The 22,271-nt window shown below is 44.8% G+C and overlaps 1 protein-coding gene across 3 annotated transcripts in view; it reads right to left on the reverse strand.

Annotated features, from left to right (window-relative positions):
* DHX30 (DEAH (Asp-Glu-Ala-His) box helicase 30) overlaps nucleotides 1–21,940 on the reverse strand; it is a 34,004-nt gene extending 12,064 nt beyond the window's left edge. The window contains exons 1-6 of one of the 3 annotated variants that reach the window (XM_006868792.1): nucleotides 21,860–21,940; nucleotides 19,503–19,597; nucleotides 17,060–17,114; nucleotides 8,683–8,778; nucleotides 7,486–7,514; nucleotides 553–683 (exon numbers count right to left, since the gene is read on the reverse strand). In XM_006868792.1, coding sequence (XP_006868854.1) covers nucleotides 553–683; nucleotides 7,486–7,492 — 138 coding nt within the window. In that variant the 5' untranslated portion in view covers nucleotides 7,493–7,514; nucleotides 8,683–8,778; nucleotides 17,060–17,114; nucleotides 19,503–19,597; nucleotides 21,860–21,940. Of the gene's footprint in view, nucleotides 1–552; nucleotides 684–2,821; nucleotides 3,024–7,485; nucleotides 7,515–8,682; nucleotides 8,779–17,059; nucleotides 17,115–19,502; nucleotides 19,598–21,859 lie in introns of those variants that run through there. The other 2 variants (XM_006868791.1, XM_006868790.1) reach the window with 2 other exon arrangements.
* Nucleotides 21,941–22,271: the final 331 nt, after the last annotated feature.

Consider the following 22,271-nt stretch of genomic DNA (forward strand, 5'->3'; position numbering starts at 1 on the left):
TGGTTGGCTCAGAACAGAGAGGGCAGGACAGAACATCAGCTCCATACCTCATCCCTCTAATTCCCTCATCCTCCACACATTCCTCCATCTCAATTTGTTCTGCTTTCTCAAGCACCATGTTTTAGAGGGTAATCTGGCACCCATCTTTATCTTTTAAAATCTTCATTCAGAATGGTGTGCCCGCATGCTTCTGGGGGTTCCATGCACTGTAAGACTCCAGGAACAAGAGTTCTTGTTGTCAAGGCCAACCCTCTGTGGTCTCAGTTGGTCAGTAGGGAACCAAATCAGTGCAGAGACCTGTCTTACACTTGGTGAGACTGTCTTAACCATCCTATCCTCTGTTTCCCTAAACTACAGACATGTATTTTCTGGCTCTTCAAACCTAGCTTACTAAGAAATTCTCTGTTGAAATGTGTTTGCAGTTCAGAAGACCCACTCTACATCCTCTGTGACTAGAAAACCCCACAAAAACCTGGGGGAAAGGAGGGAGGGAGAGACAGTCTCCTTTCTGGGAGTATAACTAAAGCTTCTCCCAATCCCTAACGGAGTTACCTTTTTCTTCGGGCCATTCGTGTGCACGTAGACCAGCTTGTCTTTTGCATGTGAGATGCCAAGGGCTCTTCCTATCACACTGTTGAGAAGGTTTTTGGGCTGTGGGAACTCTTTTAATAGATCCCTAGAAGCTAAGAAAATAAAAATAAAAATAAATGCATTATACTTTTCTTCATTTAAAAACCACTCCATCTGTAACAGTACAACCCTGGGCTGGACTCTAAGGACATTGGCTCATGACCCCAGCCCACCCAGAGCATCCTGGAAAGGAGAATAGCTTCCAAATTCACTTGCACAATCATTTCCTAAAGAAGGACCAATGACCCACATATCACAGAACAGAACCAGTCAGCTTCCTCTTACTCACAAAAGATTCTGATTCAATCTATCAACTACAGAAGCCGAGATGGTCAATAATCCCTTCTAATTTCAACAACAAAGAAAAATATCACACAAGTAAACTGGAGTAAAAGGCAATGCAAGGCCCCTCCTAAAGTGAAAGATATACACAAAAAAGAAGATCAAACCCAAAAATGATGGGATCCAGATGAAGCCCAGAGTCTGAAAACCGTGCCCGACTCTCAACTGTACCTTGGCATCCTGAAAAGAGGCAGCCCGCAACCAGACTCAGCACAGGGCTATTGATTAGAGACATCACCAGGGATGAGAAGGGACATGAGCTATTATTCCTCTGAGTTCTCTGGAGACAAGTGGAGGCAGAAGGTGTCACATACCATGAGAGGTGCCTCACTTCTTTCTTTTGCTCTTTGGATCAAAGCCAGAGCACAAAAGGGCAAGATGTACACCTGTAGGCAGCTGTGCCAAACACAGGCCTAACTAGACAAAAGACTGGCTGGGAACAATTAAACCTTTCAAGACCATATTTAATGTTCTGAATTTTTTGTTGAAAGCCAGATGTTTTCAGTAATGGAAGGCATTTTCCATAATATAAGAAAACAGATTTTTGCAATAAAATAGACTGATACAATTTGTGGTACATGGATGTCCCAAGGGGTCTCTGGTGCTGACACGGACAGGCTGAAGTCTATTTCTATTTCTCTCAAACCAGACCCCACCAGATGACTGCATACACTTAAAAGGGGAACAGGTTTCCACTAAACTCCAGAGGCAGAAAACGTAGGTGGACACTCTATGTCCCACAAGTCACAAAACCATTTATAAAAGAAGGCCAGTCTCCGAAATCACCAATGACTGTTCAAGAGATACAGAGTCAGAGATGGGAGGTCTTTTCATTGTTTACCCATAGTCTCTGGTATATATTCAACTTTAAACCACCTCCAAAACATTACTTTGAGGGATATGTGCATGCATGTGTGTATATGCATGCATCATGATCACGTGGGGAGCTTTTTCACAATACTGGGTACCCTGATCCACAGGACACCCAAGAATGGCAGTGAAGTTGGTTTGTAAAGCTCTGTATTTTGAAAAGTTTCCTCAAGGAACTCTGATGTAATCCCTGCTTCCTGAGTTGAGAATCCCTAGAAAGAAGGAGCAAAGGAGAAAGAGCTAGAAACTGTTTCCTTGGGGCAAACTCTTGTGTCAATTGGCCAGGTAGGAGGTTCTGTCTCCCTCTAAATGATAACTTGTAAAATAATGAAGAATCAAGTAATTAAGAAATAGTTTTTCAGCAGACTCAGGAGGGTTGGATTTCATAAGTGAAGCCAACTTTAAGTAGCCCACTAGACTCATGAATGTAACAATGGATGGCCCAGGCACTGAGACCCCCAACAGCAATACAAGGCTGGTATAGGCTCTCTCTCTCTCCCCATCCTTGATGAGCAAGAACGGTCTCACCAGTTTCACTCTAGCACTATGCAGGAGTCACAAACCTAGGTTCCATCAGGGCAGTCACTCTGTCAATTAGTAAGGTTCATGAAGTCGCAGGTATGTTCTCTTTCCCACACTCATTTATCTGTCTCTTACCCTTTGACCACCCATCCTGAGGGAGTTCGTTTACCTGTTTTCCCCTCACTTCACTCCCTCCAGGTTAGCACCTTTCACCTGTTCTGACCAGGTGCAGACGTTACCGTCCCAGGACCTCCGAGCTTTGAAGTGCCTTTTGGTCCTGTGTCACACTGAGTTAGTGCTACAGCAGAAGCGTTGCGATCCGTCAGCGGATGGAGGTTTCAGTCACTATCGGGGAGGCGGCCTTGGCCCGCCAGGCCCGCCCGCGACCCAAGACCCTCATCTGCCATCCCAAGTGTCAAGGGCGTGGCGGCCCGCCCGCCCCCGCGGCTGCCCTCACCGTTCACCATGCTCCCGTCGCCGGTCCCGGGACCGCCGGAGGATGCCCCCCCGTCCGCGGCCTCCTTGGTGTGATCGGGACGGGCGCAGTCTGACAAGAAGCTTCGCGAGCGTCCCTGTCGCCCGGCAGCGCGGGAGCCTGACGGTCGCAGGCGCGGAGAGACGCCGGCAGCCAGCGACATGAGCCTCCTGGCGGTCGCCATCGCGCTCCCGCCAGCCCTCGCGGCCCGAGAGCAAGGAGCGAGTGAGCGGGCGGTGAGGCGCGCGCCCCCTGCCGCCCCGGTGGACCCGCGGCCGGACCCCGGCCACCAACGGGCAGTAAGGGCGTGATCTATGGCCTGGAGCTTGGACCCTGCTCAATCACTCTGCCAAACCCACAGACATCTGGATCTGTGACAGGATGAGGGAATGAGTTTCTGCTGATAATTCTGGGCCTTATTTTAACTCAATGTCCATCCAAGGAAATGAAGAGCTCCTCTTGGTCCTGCTCATGGCTTGTAAATACCGCACATGCCTCTGGCAAATTCCGGATCTTGAAATACAAGAAAACTGCTAATCTGGGGAAGACCATCTCATTCAACGGTTTATAAATTAAGCCTGGTGAAGAATAGAGCGAGGGCAGGACCACATTTAATCCCCAAGACTGGAGTCAAAGGTGAAACATACCCCAAACCAGCAGCCTTCAGGACACTGCGAAAGAACCAAACTGGTCTAGCTGCCAGAATCTGGAAACCATGTTCCTGATTTGTATGAAAACCAGAAGGGATTCCCCTTTCAAAACTGCTAGGCCTGGATCATCCCCCTAGGACCACAGGAGTTATTGTTACTGCTTTTAAGTGCCATCGAGTTGATTTTGACTCATAGCAACCCTGTATAAGGTTTCCGAGGAGCAGCTGGTGGGTTTGAACTGCTGGACCTTGTGTTTTACAGCCCAGCGCTGATCTTACAGCACCACACCAGGACTCCAGGACCACAGGGGCAGGGCCTTAGAAACTGGTTCATTCCAGTTTGACACCTTGATCATTTCCATTTCTACCCCAAGATATACTCAATCTGAATCTACTATAGTTTAACAAAACCACCGTCCCCTGAATCAGACTAATTCTGTATACTGGGGTAGGGACAGTGCAGAGCAAGGGACCACAAGGTCTCATTCCCTTCAAAGGAGACCCTGGCCAGAGGTTGGCAGTGCAACTGGGATTATGTTAGGAGAGAGATACTGTTTTGTTCCAATTCAAGATCTGTGTGAGGAACCCCTGGAAGAGCATGAGAAAAAACATTGGTGGATGTCACCCCCAAAGTTTTGTATTCATTAGGTCTGGAGTGAGGCTTAAGCCTGCTTCCCTAACAAGTGCCAAGTTGATGTGAAAGTTTTCAGTCTGGAGACCAAACTCTGAGATCCAATGGTTTATGGAAGGAACATAGGATTTGAGTCCTATTACCTGGACTAAGTCCCAGCCTGACCACTTACCAGCTGTGAACCTTGAGCAATTTCATTAATTAGGAAAATTAAGGCAAACCTGCTATACTCATTCAAATGGCCATATCTGGAAGGCTTTGGAGAGTGCTCTGTGGATACTGGCTACTGGAGAAGTGCCAGTCCTGAGGTCTGACCAGCAGGGTACAGGTTCCTTAGAGACCCAAAGCAGGGTGGTATGACCTGCTGCCTCCATGCCCTCCTTGACACCACCATCTATGGTCAATATTGGTATGTCAATAACCTGGGGTCAGAGCATAATTCTTCATAGGCTTTGTGTTTATTAGCTAGGTACATTAGTTTGCCAAATGCCTAGGGCAGCCCAACTTCCCTCAAAAAAAAATTCCCTCAAAAAATTCCCTCAAAATTCCCTCAAAAAAAAAAATCCAGAAGCTTACTGGGCTAGGTAGTGGTGGCCAGAGCTGAAGCTGAATTTGACACTGGTGTGTGAAAACTAAAGGCAACAACAACCTAGACAGAGGAACCTACCTGGAATGCAAGGCCTGAGCCTCTCAGGTATTCTTCATGAGGCCCTCATGAGACCCTCGTAGCACTCGGCTCTGACAGCCACTTAGCATTAGGGTGAAATGATAGGATTTCTTGGATTTGCTTCCAAGGGGCCAAAGGGGAGAGGAAAGGTATATGCAAAGCAAGACTGGCCATGAGTTGTTAATTGTCCAAGCTGAGTGATAAGTATGCAAGGATTCACTATAATATCTCCTCTACTTTTGTAAATAGGAAAGTATAGTTCACACATATTTTTCAGATTTTATGTTTAAAAAAAGAAAACATTAGGTGATGCCAATCTAACAATTGGCTCTCAGGGAGCTCTAGATCTCCTTTTCCTATTTACTTCATCACAGTTCTAAGAGTTGATGTCAACCTGAGCAAATACTTTACCTCCACAAACCTTGCCAAGTCCTGTAAAATTAGGACAACTTTGAGAAGAGCTCTTGAAACTATCTAGTTGTTTAGTTTTAGGTTCTTCTCCCCATTGGTTTAGAGCAGACTGCAGACCAAATCCAATCCACCCGCTGTTTTTACTATAAAATTTTATTGAAAGAGTCATTCTTGTTTACTTACGTATTATCTATGGTTGCTTTCATGGCACAATGGAGAGTTGAGTACCAGCAAGGGTGGCCATATGGCCCACAAAGCCTAAAATATTTACTATCTGGACCTTCATAGAAAATTGTGCTGACCCCTGCTCTAGAGGTCCCTAAAGATAATGAGAGGGGCTCAGGCATGCCCCCCTTACCTCAGGACCCTCTGCCAGGAGCCCTGCCTTTCTACCAACATTAAGCCTTCTCCTCCACATTTTCTGGGGAGACAAAGTTGACTCCTTTGCCTGTGAAAAGGAGGGGAGTTCTGAAAAAATAAAGGGTTTACTGGCTCAGAGAGCTTTCCATCCACTTCCAGAACAGGCATGACAGCTAATACTAGAAGTGCTAAACTATCACATCTGTCATCATGGAGTTAAGGTGTGAACTATCTGCTGAATGCACAGGAGGATGTTTCAGGAGTCTAAACTTTGGTGGTCCCAGGAAAAGACAACAGAAAGAAGCCCCCCAAAATCCAGACTTTGGGGCCAACCAGAGACCTGGAGTAAAAGCAACAGGAACCAAAGACACCTGAAGAAACCAGGGGTCTCAGCCAATATTATGGCAACTCATTAAGTCACAGCCAGGTATCTTATAGATGGTAAAAAATGATACATTTGGTTGTCAAAGGTTAAGGGAAGCTACTGGAGCTGAGCTGAGAGCCGTGACCCCCACCCCATCATCTGTCCTCACAGCTTTCCCTTCCATATATGTGAAGACATGAGGTCCTTCCAGGTAAGCCACCACATCAAGAAAGGACGCATCTGTATGAGGGAATGGGCAGGAAAGGCCAGTCCTGTGGCCCTCAGGATCCTGCCAGATGGAGTATTAGCCCATGTGAATTTTTAGTGCTCTGTGTCCTAGCTCTGAGGGGCTGGGATAGGGAAGTTTCACAGGGGACCCCTAGAAATTAATTTCTTGATTGATGTACACTTTACCTTAGAAGGAGGCCTTGGCAATAGATTGGCAGTGGAGGAAAAAAAGAGGTAATCGTCTTTTTTCCAATTCTAAATCTGAGTCTGTTGAGCACTGTGACCTATGCAAGTGACCACCATTTTCTGAGCACTGTTTTCCTTATTCGCACACCTGAGAGACAGTTCCTGCCACACACCTCCTTCTTAAGGGCAGAGGCAACCAGTGAAGACTCTAGGGCAGGGGTGGGGAACGTCAAGGCCCTGCAGATCGTATAAATTCTGCAAAATCATTTGGTCTGGCCCTCCCAAGGCAACCACAGTTCCAGCCATCACATTTGTTGTTGTTAAGAGTGTCGTCAGGTCAGTTCCAACTCATAGCGACCCTGTATAGGGGTTCTAAGACGCAGCTGGTAAGCCTGAACAGCCGACCTTGCAGTTCAAACTGACCTTGCAGTTCAGGGCATGAACCCACAGCACCACCCCAGGACTCCAGTCATCATGCTGTTACGTGCAGTCGAGTCGGTTCCAACTCATAGCGACCCCGTATAGGGCTTCCGAGGAGTGGTTGGTGAGCTTGAACTACCAACCTTGCAGTTCAAACCAACCTTGCAGTCCAGTGCATGATCCTGCAATGTCACACCATGTCTCCAGCCTTAACATTAGAGGTAAGTTAATGCAATGTTTGACCAAATATAGCAAGCTAGTTTTTAAGCTGATAATCCTGTATGACCTGCGAATAATGTTATACATTTTTGCAGAATAAAGGTTCCCCACCCCTGCTCTAGGGAAACAAAAAGTGTGGCAGAAAGGACCCACAGTCATAGGTGGACCAAGAGGTCTGTTAATTCTGTGATGAAGAAACAGAGGCAAGAACCCTTCCTAGCTGAGATAAAAAGAAAAGGCCAAGATGCACATAGCCATGGCTGCCCACTGGAGGCCCAGCTGTGAGGAGAGACGGTCAGGGTCAGGGCCAGGGGTCCATGTTGCTCCAACGAAGGCAGAACATGGCACCTGTTGAGCCACCCCACTGGGCATAAGTGCTCATCCCAAGTGCCAACATTCTCTTCTGCATATGCTCAAGGGAGCACTGTCTAACTGTGCCACCTGGTGAACCCTAACTAAATGTCTTCCAGTTCAGCCAAAACACACCTGACATTCTTTCTGAGCCAATCACCTTCCATGTTGGAAATGTTAATGTTCAGCCTTTTCGAGTTACAGAGCATTTTAAGAAATGAGAAGAAAAAGAAAAAACTAGGGCAATTAACTCTTATTCTGGCAATATTAGGGGTGGCATTTCTTTAAAACGTAAGTCAGACGGTCAAAGGGGCTGGTCAGAGCCACAGCAGCAGGAGGGCAGTGCATGTGTTAACTGCATGTGTGCCCCAGACTGAGGGGCTCTGTGCTCCTTCTACCCTTTTTCAGCTCTGGACCTTCAAAGCACTTTCCAGACAGAGCCTGAAGTGGACATGTTGTCTCCAGTTGAAGCAAAGATTCTATGACCTAAAACAGTGTTCTTTCCACTAGGCAGCTAAGGGTGGGGTGAACATGCAGCCTCTGAGGAAGACAAGAACAGCTGTCAGAACAAAGAAAAGTTCAAGAGCGCTGTCCTTAACACTCCTGGGAAAAAAGTAAGTCTGAGGGAAGAGAAAAGACATTTCACAGATGGAGATGCTTCTTCAGGTCCTAGACTGGCCCTGACCCTGGGTCCCAGTGGGGCCTGAGATGAGTTATCACTTGTCTAAATGCTCCCCGATTAAAAGGAAAGTACACCTCATCAAATAGACTGAGAAGTGGATTTTAATGTCAGTAGCATAGTGGTTATGAATCGGGTTGCTAATCTCAGGATCAGCAGTTCGAAACTACCAGCTGTTCCACAGGAGAAAGATGAGGCTTTCTGCTCCCGTAAAGATTTACAGCCTCGGAAACTCTAGGGAGGGTCGCTATGAGTTGGAACCGACTCCACATCACATAACCACCACCACCACCAAGGTGCTAGAAGGAGGGAGGGGAGTGATATGCTGGACATCCCCTAAAGTCTCCAAGATGGAGGGCACTAGGTCCAGCCCTGCTGTATGTGAATCACCTGAAGAGCCTACAGGGCTCAAGTCTTGTACTTGCACATCCAGCAGGATCCGAGACTCCTGAACACACTAGGAGGCCCAAGGAAATAGGAGAGGCCAAGCCATTCAGTCAAGGATCATGAAATAACCTCTGACTTTTCCAAGTGCTCTCTCCAGGGTTCCAACAGCTGACCCTGTTCCCTGTTCCCTTTCAGGAGGCCCCAGGGCCCCAGCACCCAGGCTCCCATCACTGCCCACCCACCCATAGGCCCTGGACCAAGTGGATGCTGGAGGCAAGTCTCCTCCCTTACCTCGAGAGATGGTCCCTCCGGGGGCAGGATTGACACACATGGGTGGAAGGCGGGGTGGGGGAAGTTTGCACTGACGCTGCCTGTGCTGGGCCCGATCTGGGGAAAAAGAGAGGGCATCAGGGCGACATATTCCCATACCTCACAGTTATAGACCCCTTGAACTGACTCTCACCCAAAGCATCCATGAGGAGCTTTGGGTAGCAGGGTTGCTAAATGGTACTGGGAGCCAATCACAGCATGTGAGAAACTGTTCCAATATCACCACACAGGGTGATATTTTATAGATGGTGCGACTTGATGGCTTTATAGAGGTCCCTACTTGGTTCTCAAAAAAGTCCTTAAATGCTCCCAATTCCTATTCCTCTCTGGGACTTTAACACCCCTTCTGTATACTTCTCTCAAGTCTTGCATTAGGAGGATGAGATAGGACAACAATTGAAAGCTAAAAGTCAGGGTACATGTAGACCCAGGGGATCATCTGTCTTCCGCTCATGTTAGCTAGCTCTGCATTTGCTATGGGTTGCCATGATGGCCACCTCAGCCACCAGATCACAAACCATTCTTTCCCTCTAAAAACTGGGCAGGAGAAATACCAATTACTGTTGGGATCCTCCCTGAAAGCTAAGACCAGCTCCACACTTAGCAGCCTTCTCTCTCTTCCTGAAAGTTAACAACTTGCCACTTCATAGATTTCAATCTATTGGGAGACTGAATGCTAGTATTTACCAGTGACCTACAAAGGGCATTCTTTAAAAGTTCAAACATTTTAACATGCATGAACTAAAATTAAGACACTATGGGAAGGTGGAAACAAATAGGCAAGGAAACTTTAAATAGGTAAGGGAACTTAAATAGATAAGGGAACTTCAGTGGTGAAAACATCAGTGAATCATGGGTCTGGAGGCAAAGGTGCAGGAGCTCTTTGTGCTGCTTGCCCAGTGGGTTCTGGATAACTAATGGGAACAGGGAAGAGCGGGAGAAGCACCCACAATACACACGGAGCAGTAGGGTGTCCATCGTGCAAACTGTACTTAGGGAAATGACAATAAAACATGTAAGAACTTTGGTTCAAGAATTTCAAATTATCATGGAATTCAGACTTCATGAAGCCATGAAAGCTGGGTGAACCCCTGAGACTACTGCCCTGAGATCAGTTTTAAACTTTAAACCAAAAAAAAATTCCCTTTAGTCTTCTCAACAGCAAACAAAACTTTAACTTAATGAAGAAAAATGTCTGTGTTGCATTCTCTTAAAGAACTATATCTGGGAGCAAAGTAACAACAACTCTAAAGATTAGTCAGGAAGGTTGTGGGGCAGTGAGTTTATGTGTATGTTGTTGTCGGTACCAACTCATACGTGTACCCACTCCAAGCGACCTTATTATGCACAGCAGAAGGAAACTGCCCAATCCTGGGGAGGAACAAGGGAGAAAAGGGAAATGAGAATCATCACACAACTGGAAGCGTGTCATCAGTGGGACTGAATTGTACACGTAAAAAGAGTTGAACTGGTGTATATGTACTCAAAAATAAGAAAAACAAATTATTTCTAAAAATTAAATAACATTGATTCTAATGTGATTTTCCTAAATGAAGGGGAGTAGAATTATAATCCTCAGTAGGTAAAAGTTCTGACAGTTGTTTAAAAAATCAAGTGGGTGTCTGTATAGTCAAATGCAACTGCTGTCTATAAGTCATTCCTTAAAATGTTTAACTGGAAGACACTAGATACATTTATAATAATAATAATAGCTGATGCTGCTTATGTACAACACCTCATGGGATTTGACTTCTTGTTTTGGAGTTCTAGGGTCATGGTTTCATGAGACATCCCAGTTAAATGGTCTAATAACAACTAAGGACATGTTTAGCACTCCTGTTCTCCCTCCACTTCATTGCCTAGTACCTAGGGTCTTAAGAGCTTAAAAGCTGCCATTCAAGTCACAACAATTGATCTCTAATCACCTGGGGCAAAAGAAGGAGAATCAAGACTTTGTTGTTGATTGTTGTTAAGTGTTCCAGAGTCTATTTTGACTCATAGAGACCCTGTATAGGGTTTCCAAGGAGCATCTGGCTTGTGGTTAGCACCTCAGTCCTTATCCTACAGCGCCACACCAGGACTCCAAATCAAGACTAGGAGGAGGAAATGGGGTGTGTGGCTAATTGCCCACAAGAACCAGTACTTCCTTTACCACAAGACTAGAAGAATTGCATGGTGACCAGCTATCATTACTGAATGTTTTGATCAATTCTTCTATAGAATAATCCTGATCAAAAGGAGTTAAATGCCAAACAGAATTTCGAATTCTCATGCAGTCTATCTAGATTTTCAAGATCCATAGAGTTCCTAAAACAATTGCACAGATCTTTTTATGTGTGTGTGTTGTTGTTGAGATTGTTGCTGTTGTGCTGCTGCTCCTGCTGTTGTTGGATGCCACTGAGTCAGTTCCTACTCAGCAACCCAATGCACAACAGAACAAAACACTGCCCGGTCCAGCACCATCCTCATAATTCTTATTACGCTTGAACCCACTGCTGCTGTCGTGTAAATCCATCTTGTTGGGGCTCTTCCTCTTTATCTTCGACCTTCCACTTTACCAAACATGATATCCTTATCCAGGGACAGGTCCCTCCTGACAATATGTACAAAGTATGAAAGACAGAGTCCTGCTATCCTGGCTTCTAAAGAACATTCTGGGTGTACTTCTTCCATCACAGGTTTATTTGTTCTTCTGGCAGTCTGGTTCTTTCAATATTCTTCTCCAACACCATAACTCAAATGAATAATTCTTCTACAACCTTCCTCATTCATTGTTAAACTTTTAAGTACATTTGAGGCAACTGAAAATACTATGGCTTGGGTCAGGCGCACTTAAAAGTCCTGAAACTGTTATATTTGCTCTTGAACATTTTAAAAGAGGCTGTGTGCAGCAAATTTGCCTAGTGCAATATGTCGTTTTATTTCTTGACTGCTGCTTCCATGAGTGTTGATCCAAACAAAATGAAGTCTTTGACAACTTCAATCTTTTCTCCACTAATCATGATGTTATGAGGATTTTATTTTCTTTACATTAAGGTACAACACATACTTCACAATGTTACCCCATAGCTTGTTACAATCCACACAGCCAAAAGCACAGTCAATAAAGCACAAGTAAACATCTTTCTGGTATTCTCTGCTTTCATCTAAGATCCATCTAATGTCAGCAATGATATCTCTAGTTTCCATGTGCTCTTCTGAATCTAGCTTGAGTTTCCGGCAGTTCCCTGTTGGTGCACTATGTTGTTGTTGTTAAGTGCCGTTGAGTCGGTTCCGACCCATAGCGACCCTGTATAAGGTTTCCAAGGGTGTAAATCTTTCCGGGAGTAGAAAGCCTCATCTTTCTCCCGCGGAGCGGCTGGTAGTTTCGAACCACTGGCCTTAAGGTTCGCAGCCCGATTCGTAACCACTACGCTACCAGAGCACTATAGCAAGCGTTTTTTAATCCTTGAGCAAAGTTTTACTTGCATATGATATTACTGACACTGATGATTTCTGCCTTCAGTACCACTGATTTTTGATCATATGTCCTATTTTGAAATGATAGAACACTCTTCATTTCTTTTTGGTACAGTAACTATGTATACCTTCCATCTTCTTTTGATGTTTTCTGCATTATTCACTATTTTGTCTATGGAATCATTCAATTTGCAAGTCACGGCTTGAATTTTTTCTTCAGTTCTTTCAGCTGGAGAACTGCTTAGTATGCTATTCCCTTCTGTTTTCCTAACTTCAGGTCTTTACACATTTCACTATAATACTTGACTCTATCTTCTCAAGCTGCCCTTTGAAATTCTCTGTTGAGCTCTTTTACTTCATTTCTTCCATTTGCTTTAGCAACTCTATGCTGGAGAACAACTTTCAGTCTCTTCTGAGACTCTTCTTTGAATGAGATTGTTGTTGTTAAGTCAGTTCTGACTCATACAGACCCTGTATAGGGTTTCCAAGAAGCAGCTGGTGGGTTTGAACTGCTGACCTGTGGTTCACAGTCCAGTGCTTATACTACACAACCATAGAGGGAGTTCTGTATGAGATTACACACAGTAAAATAGTCACCAATTCAACAGTTTCTACTTATACAATTTAGTGATACTGATTACATTCTTACCCTTCTTTTCTGAGTTGTTCTTCCCCCATTAACATAAATGCACTGCCCCTGAGCTTCCTTTCTAATCTTTCAAATTGCTGTTGTCAATTTGATCCCATATAGCTAGTTCTGAAAAGAGCATAATGCTTAAGGCCCACATTTTTTACTAGTTAAACTAAGCTATTGTTTTGTTTTTAAGGAGATTTTAGGAACTAATTTTGGTCTTAAGACTTCAAGGGATATTTTTGATTTAAGGTTTAAAGATTATCTCAATACAGTAGTTTCAGGGATTCATCCAACCTTCAAGGCTCCATGAGAATTTAGAATCCTGTTCTACATTTCCCCCCTTTTGATCAGATTCTTCTTTAAAGTCTTTCATGAAAACTTTCAGTAACAGTAGCCAAAAACCATCTAGTTCTTCTGGTTGCCCTGAGATGATCTTTAAATCTTGAATCAAAAATGGTCCCTGAAGTCTAATTAACACAATAGTTTTAGCTTGACAAGTAAAGAATGTCAGCCTTGAGCACCATGCACTTTTTAAGACCTACCTACACAGAATCAAATGGACAAGAACTGGAACGTGAGCTAAGACTCTCAGGGGGCAGTGAGTTATGTCAATGGGGGAGGGGGAGAATGGCTGCACAATTTGAAGAATACAATCAGTATCATTGAAATGAACATGTAGAAAACTGCTGAATTGTTGTATGTTCTGCTGTGTATGAGGAGGCTTTAAAAAGTCTGTGTGAAAATTGCACTTCCTCACAGTCTTTTTGAAGTCTCCTGGTATTTTCAACAACATTTGTTTTGGTTATATTTTTTTAAATGATGAGTGCCTGAAGAATCCGGGTGGTAGATATATGGGTATTCACTATCAGATTTTCTCAACGTTTCACAATAAAATTGTTATGGGGGGAGCAAGAACCTACAGTTAGGCCCTCCTCCCCCACAAACCCACTGAACAGGTTCCTGAACAGGAGCCCCACTGGCTCAGAGCTCCACTTCGCCTCAGCAACTGCCAGCTAGGTCCTCCTCAGAAAGCCTTCTGTGCATTTTTAGCATCACACAGAACTGCCTACCTAGGTGGTCCAAGGCATCTTGCCAAGCACCAATTACTGTTTTTATCATACTTTATTCACACTTACATAGCCCCAACTCCACATCTCCCATGAGGACTCGTGATATCATAGATGTGTTATTTTCATAAAACATGTATAGCATCATAACAGGAATGTCTGTAAGGGACCCTAGAGCAAAGTGCCTAGGATCAAAGTTTATCTTGGAACTAAATCCAGCTCCATCTTGAAGCTAGGGTTGAAAATGACTAGTTCAACAACTCCATGCCTGTTTGAGGAGGGCTTTCATGCATATCCAGGGATGCTGGACTGAATAAAAAAAGAATTATTTCATGATTATTTATTATGTCATTAAGCATTTCTAACCTCAGATGGAAAGGTAAGCTCTTACAATCCCACAACATCAAGGAGCCCTCTTCTAACCAGACAGCTGGAGGAAGAATGCACTTTCTTGCTACTGACCATATGTTTTTCAAAGTCTTACTCTGAGTATAAAAGACTGAACATGGGCTTAATGGTGTGCTTCCAATGGCCTCACAGCTGAGAGACCAGAAACCTGCCGTAAGACACAAGGATGGGCACTTACCAGGCAGTAGCGCATTCTAGCTGGGAAGGTACCAACAGTTTTATTGAATTACATAATAAGAAAAATGTCACCTATGAGCCCGAGAGGGCTACTGTCTACAGCACTGCATGGAATTTCAATAGCCATTACCATCAGGACAATCAAATGGCCCATTCCATTGAGACTGGACGCTCCTGAGGACCAGGAAGCATCTCTTCAATACAGATGTGTCCACTCTGGTGTCTTGTACGCAGCAGGCACTCAACCATGAGGTTCAGGGTCCACTGCAAAGCCCCGAAAATAAATACTAGGAAACAGACTCAAAGACAGTCACACTTTCCTAGTGTTACAAGGGGGCAGATTCAACGCTCAGCCAGTCTGACTCTGGAGCCTACACTTTACCCCACACTACATTTCCTCTCAAAATTCATGACAACCTAAAACAAACAAACAAAACATTTGCCATCAAGCCTATTTTGACTCATAGTGATCCTCTATGACAAAGCAGAATTGCCCCAGAGGGTTTCGAAGGCTATAATCTTAATGAAAGCAGATTGTCACATTCTTCTCCTGTGAAGCAGTTGATGGTTTAAGCTACTGAACTTCTGTTAGGCAGCCAAGCATACTGAGCCACCATGGCCCCTCCATGACACTCTAGGGAGCTTGTAACTCATCATGAGGAACAAACATGCAAAAATAAAATTTCATAAGCGATAAAGAACAGTCCTATATAATAATAAAAGTGTCACAAGGCCACACCTGACCAAGTGCCAACGTCATGATGTAAACTCAGCAGTCAGAAAAGAGGAGAAGACACCCGCATTACAATTAGGGAAGTGTGAAAACAAGGTTTGCCTTGAAGGAAAATATTCAAGGTGGTGACTCTTTCTGATGAGATCTCCAACCACAAAATGTCTGTTGGTAAAAAAAACAACAACAACAAAAAAAAAACCACTTACCTGTACAGAAAGCAAAGCCCCTAATCAGATTCTAGGATGCCCTGAGGCTACTTAACAATGACCTGGATTGTGTGTTTGCCAGGTTACCAGGCTCTGCTCTAAGCTCTTTACATCTATTAACTCATTTGATCCTTGGGACAGTCTTACCAGACAAGTAGTATGGTTTAGCCCAAGCCTCCCCCATCAGTGAGGGGCAGAGCTGCAAGCAGAACCAGGATATGCCTCCCACTAAACTCAGGGATTCCCACTAACCAGTGTCAATTCCAGCCTTGAAGATCAAAGCTCAAATGCTGGGAGCGAATGTTGCCCCGATATTCATCTGGACCATCTCACCCAGACCATCTACCTATCCTACTACAGTGCTAAATAATGAGGAGAAAGAAGGCTCATGATTTCTCTAGGCTCTTCATCACTGTACAGAATCAGGACTGTTCATTCAGACACCCCACCTCCCTTCCAGGAGAAAATCCCTTGTCATCCTCCTTTTACAAGTGGGTGGACCACAAAGCCCACTCACTGATTAGTACGTAAACACAACACAATTACATGCTACCTCATTTTCAACTCAGAATGTCTTGTCCACATTAATCTCAAGCTCAATTTTCTCTTCTTAAATCAGGATATTAGAAATGTAATTTTCCATGTAAAACAAAAGTGAAAAACAAGCTGTGAGCCCTGACACACCCAGTCTTCCTCCTGGCCTTACTTGGAGGGTCACAATGGCATCACTTGGCTGGGGTTTCCCAGGCCTATAGAAACATAACTTGGTGAAGAAACACAATTGGGAGGATCTCTTTAATCAGCAGTTATAGAAGAAGGCATTGTTATTGTTCTCATTTATTTCAAAAACATGTACAGACAGGAACCTCAGGGCCAGCTTCAACGCCAGCTATAGGCCTTTTGCTCTTCATTCCCTTGAAGGAGAAAAGCCACGTTCTTATTTAAGTCATACAAAGTGTTCCAGGATCTCATCCCTGAAACCTTCACCAGCTCTATCATTTGAGGTAAGCAGCCCTCAAAGAAACCTGCCCTATAGTCCTGCTGCAGCTCAATTCTGCCACCACTAATGCCATCCGTACTTCATCTGCTAGAGTACCAACAGCAACACTCCAGTGTCACCCTGCCACAGTTCCTATGACCACTAATACAAGGATCACTCAGTCCACTTCCACCAGTGCTTACAGAGGACGGCCACGGGCAAGCTGCTGCGCCAGGTGTGATGGATGATAAAGATGAGCATGACAGATCCTGGCTGGAGGGAGTTTCCAATCTAGTGATGAATGATTAATTTGAAATAGATGAAACACAAAGCACAGATATAGTGCTGTGGAAAGTTGGAGAGAAGAAAGTCTGCGTTTGGGTGACAAAATCAGGGATGGTTCATGGAGATGGTGTCAAACGCCTAGAAGAATAGGCAGGATTTCAATATGCATTGAACATCTGGGAGAAGGTATCTTGGGGTGGGGACAAATGGATGACAAGACTTGAGCTGGGAGTGGTACAAGGTTATAAGCACCAGGAAAGAGGGAGACTAGAAAGAACTTTGGGAAATCCCCCAAGAAGGGGTCCCAGGATTACACACTGTTAAGTGATGCTCACAGCTGCCCATCACAGAGAGAAGAGGTGTGAGGTGCTAGCACAATAGTGGTCTTACCTTTTCTGAATGAGTCCAGGCTAAACATTTCTGGCCAGGAGGAAAAGCTGGAATCCTGAGAAGAAAGAGGGCAAGAGGGAATGGTTACTATATTCCTGGTGCCCGGACACTCAGAGAAGACTTGAATAACACCGAGAAACTATCCAGAAGACGAGATAAAAGAAGCTGTTCAGTAAAGAGCAGCAATTCTGTTCTCCAGTCATAAGGATGGGAGGGGGCGGTTCCACTCTGGAATAATTACTACATGGCTTTGTTTCTCTCTAACTGAAAGCTTTCTTCTTTCTCTGTCCTAAAACTCCCTGAACCCTGTTAAACACAAGGCAGGTGTGCTGCAGCATGTTGTTGTTGTTGTTAATGCTGTCAGGTCGCATCTAACTCATAGAGACCCTATATACAGTTTAAGAGGCTATAAATCTTTTCAAGAGGAAAAAGTCTCATCTTTCTCCCATGGAGCAGCTGGTGAGCTTGAACTGCCAGCCTTATGGTCCAAAGTCCTGTACTTTTCCTAGAGAGCCACTGCACTCCCCATTTCAGCACAAAAGACACCTATTTTGACCACCTCACAGGACTTGTAAATATACCTGGGACTTCTAGAAGAAGAAAAAATTCTATATGAACCTCTTTTTCTCAAGTTGTTATCAGGAAATGGGACTGATGACCACCTTGTGGACAAACTGGCTTACTGGGCTTTCACAAATTCTAGTCAAGTCCCTAGGAAAGGTTTTGACTGACAGAATCAAAGAGTAATTGTACATCGATTCCAGATAAAAAGCTTTCCAGAGTGGAGTCGTTGAGAAATAAAGAAAAACATCAAATTTAAGCTCAACAGTTAGCTAAATGTTTTGGTGCATTTGCTCATTAATACATCTAAGTGAGAAATATAGCTAGAGAGTTAAAATAATAAGTAACATCTCTGGTTTAAACAATTTTGATTTAAAAAATAATTAAACTCAAACTTGCAGATGTTTTTAATAATTTAATACTCCTGGGTTAGATGCAAACAACTTTATGTGCCTTAGACTGAAAAATCTATACAATGTCTTACCAAATCTGTACAATAGCCAGCATTACCAGGAGTCTATAGAGGCCTACATTCCTGCTCCTAACTGCTACTCCTTCATATTTGCTAATCTTGGGGAGACCGGGGTTGAAAGTGGACCTTGGGTTGAGTCTTTGGGGTCCATAACAGGTTTGCCCTGATGGCCTCCTCTGCCCCCAGGGATGCTAAAAATGTCAGCTCATATGATAGTGTAGTTCCGAGAGAAAACTTCAGTATCAACAATGATAATGTTTACTTTAGGAAGTTACCTTCTGCAGACTCCTTCTACCCAAATTATGAGAAAAAAGGCATAGTTTGAGATTCTAGTTTAATATCGTAGGATCTAAAGCATCACAACTGACTATTATTTAAGCAATAGTTTCTTGCTAAGAAATAGTAAGTTAATTTGTTTGTAAACAGATTCTGGGTTTCATTTTAAAATGTCTCTGACTTAGGGACTGGCAAACTTTTTCTGCAAAAGTCCAGAGAGTACATGTTTTAGGCTTTGCAGGCCAGAGGGCCTCTGTCGCAACAGCTCAACTCTGCCGAGGTAGAGTGCAAGTAGTCATGTTGTTGTAGTTATGTACCACGCACGGAGTCGGTTCTGACTCATAGCAACCCTGTACAGGGTTTCTAAGGCTGTAAATCTTTACGGGAGCAGAAAGCCTCATCCTTCTCCCACGGAACAGCTGGTAGTCTTGAACTGCTGACCTTGCGGTTCACAGCCCGATTCGTAACCACTGTGCTACCAGAGTTCCTAGAAAATAGTCATAGACAATGTATAAATAAATGCACATGGCTGTGCTTCAGTAAAACTTCACAGATACAGGGGATAATAAAAAGTTCCCAATTATCTCTAAGCCAACCAATGCTCATAAACCACTCTCCTTTCCTATTGTTGTTTTTGTGTGCCATCCAGATAGTTACTACTCATAATGACCCTGTATACGGTTTCCAAGGAGCACCTGGTGTGCCTGAACTGCCGATTCTGCAGTTCAATCCGACCTTGCGGTCCTGTCAGTCTAAAAGGACATAGTATGAGATTCAAGATAGGATCTCTTGGAGATATTTTACAGAGCTCTAAGGAATTTCATAAAGATTCAAAAGGCAGTGATCTTCTTTGTAATGCTTTAATATGCTACAAACCAGGGTGGTTCAGTGTTTCTGAAATAATTTTGAGCTAAGTAATATTTTATTTTGTCAAGAATTTGTAATATTTTATTATGTCAAGAATTCTTGCATAATGAAATAGCACTTATTTCCAGGTAGTATCACTGTGGGATGATTCCAGGATGAAGGGATTCCATAATGACCAATTCAAAAGGACACCGTTATTCCAAGTCAGTCATAAATTAATTTAATACATGTTTCCTGCTTTACCAGACTTTGGCTACAGCAACTTACCTTACAAGAGCAGTAACAGTTTCAGATTGTGTCGGCTTTTGAACTGGAGCTGAATCCTCTCCTTGCTATTCCTCATCACGAGGTTGGGCCTCCTCCTCCTCCTGGGAAGTACAATGCTGGATCACTAAACTGATGATCTCCATAGGAAAAAAAAGTTGCTCCAATCACTGAAAACCATTTATTAACTCTAAGAGTAATGACAACTTTCATTAGTGGCATGAAACACAGACTGGACACATTGGCCTTACTTCAAGACCTCCCATGACTACACTCTAGACAATCAAACTGTGAACTGTTCTACACCATAAGATACCAAGAAAGAAATATCATGGAAAATAGGGACCTGTAGGCCTGAGAAGCATGCTCTCCAAACCCAGACCAAAACCTGCTCCAATTTTGAGTTCTAATCCCACAAACTATAATATGAAGTCTGTGAGAGCCAGACCTTAATGATACTGACTTATTTTTCTCAGTCTTGCAAGTTTCCCACCTTTAACAGGGTACAGTGATCACTTTTCTATCACTCTCTATTTACTGGGAAAATATATGTGCTTTCCTTCTCTGACAGGTTTCCGCTTTGCACAGAGTCCCATTATTGAAGGTTTTACTGTATAATGTCATTGTATATTGGGAAAATAACACAGCTAAATGCTAAATAGCATTATTGCAGTTTGTAAAGTACTTCCATCTACTTTTCTTATTTAATCCATGCAACTAGCCAATGAGACAAGAACGATCTTTTCCAGAGGCAGGAACTATCTTTTCCAGAGACAGAAACAGAGGCACAGTTTACATAACTTGCCCAAGAAACCACAGCTGGTACAGGGCAGGACGCAACACTTCATTCTAAGCATTCTTCATCTAGTATTAAGTATACAATACTTTGCTTCCAAAGCTTTCTAAACATATACTACATTGTTTTTCTTATTTCTAAGATATTATGCTGTTGCCTACATGGCCCACAGTTCATTCCTTGAAATCACATTTTATATTGACATCTTCAAAGGGTTGAAAGGGGTGAGAAGACTCCAATAGCTACACAAATAAAGAGCACCTTCATAAATTCAGGAGTCCTAGTGTGGTGCTGTGGGTTAATGCGCCAGACTTCAAAATCGTTTGAACTGCAAGGTCGGCGGTTCAAGCTCACCAGCTGCTCCTTGGAAACCCTATACAGGATCGCTATGGGTCGCAATCGAATCAACAGCACTTCACAACAACAACAGTGTGGCACTGTAGGATAAGTACTGGACTGCTAAGCACAAGGTAGGTGGTTCAAACCCTTCAGCAGCTTCTCAGAAACCCAACTCAGGGTCACTATGAGTAAGGAACCAACTCACCAACTCAACAGCACTTAACAACAGCAACCATCATAAATCCCAAGCGATGTTATTAAAAGAATCCTCCCTCTTGAAAACTTCATGACACTTATAAATTGCATGATGTGACCAAAACCCAGAATGATAGCGGAGTCAATGCCTTCCAAGAAACTCTAAGGGAAACAGCAGACTATGTCTCATCTCACTCTAGCTACTAAACTGCAACTAGAAGCAGGTTAAGAGACTGCAACTGGCCATCTGCAGTCCACCTGCTACAGGGTATAGCAAAGCTCTATGGATTAGAGTTGCAAAGTGGGGTAGTCCCTGGCATACAGAATTGCAATGAAGATGACCAATGTTGGAAAACTAGCTAGGTAACATGCTGATGCCACATTCTCGGCTTGGGGGTTCTGACGACCCCTGCGACTCTAGATTACTGCAAACAAAAGACCCAACATGCATTAGGTCTTCCCCTGCGAGATGGGGCAAGTCACCACCAGCAAACAAAGAACACATCACCCCTGGCCTCCACCAGTGACACCATCGGTGCAGCTGAGGGCAAACCAGGGAGGGCAGAATGCCTCAGGCCTCTTTCTGAACAAACAGTCAAGGAAGCATGGGTGTGCAGACAAAGGTCCCGGGGCACTCCAAGGGTTTACTACAGGCCCTGCCTAGGGGGAAACCGAGCATCCCCCGAGGCGAGGGCGTCGTTGCGCCAATGCCAATCAGGAGCACTCTACTTAGGCCCCCGCGGTGCCCCTGGCTGCGAGGCCCGCCCCGGCAGACCAGTCTGGCCCCCGCCCCCGCCCCGGCTCCATGGCAACGGTAGGCCGAGCCCAGGCTGCCCACAGCTCGGCCCGGCCGGCTTCCCGGGCAGGCCTAGGATGCCAGGCCGAGCTGCAACTCGGGCCCGCTCGCTTCTCCGCCCCACGCTATATCAGGCTTGCAGTCGAACCCGGACCCCTGCTCGCGCCGACTACCCCCAGCCGCAGCAAGCTCCTCAAGGGGATACGAAAGGGAAGAATAAAAAGCCCAATTCACCTGTTGTTACAGATGTGAAACAAGCCTCGGTGCACCGCGCATGAGCCGCGGCCCCCCCCCAACCCCGGCCGGACTACAACTCCCACCAGCGACGGCGCGGCCCCTTCCGGGTCCCCTGGCGGAAGTCCCGCCGGCTGCTCTGTGCCACCAACTCCGCCAGACGTGCCCAGCGCGGGTCTCGAGCTGATCCCCTGCTCGGGTTCGCAGAACAGCTCACGAGTCTCGGCGATGGGCAGCCAACCCACCCGGAGACCCCATCAATTAACCCAATGGGGAGTGATGGAGGCGGGACTTCCGGCAAAGGCGCAAAGGGGGCGGGAGCGCGCGAACGGCTCCGGGGTCGCAGAGGAAGCGAGTGGTATGTGGCGGTAAGGGCGGGTTTCAACGGCGATTTAGCGCCGGACAGTGCGAG

This window comes from Chrysochloris asiatica, unplaced genomic scaffold (assembly GCF_000296735.1).
Source record: "Chrysochloris asiatica unplaced genomic scaffold, ChrAsi1.0 scaffold00124, whole genome shotgun sequence".
In the NCBI taxonomy this organism is placed as follows: domain Eukaryota; kingdom Metazoa; phylum Chordata; class Mammalia; order Afrosoricida; family Chrysochloridae; genus Chrysochloris; species Chrysochloris asiatica.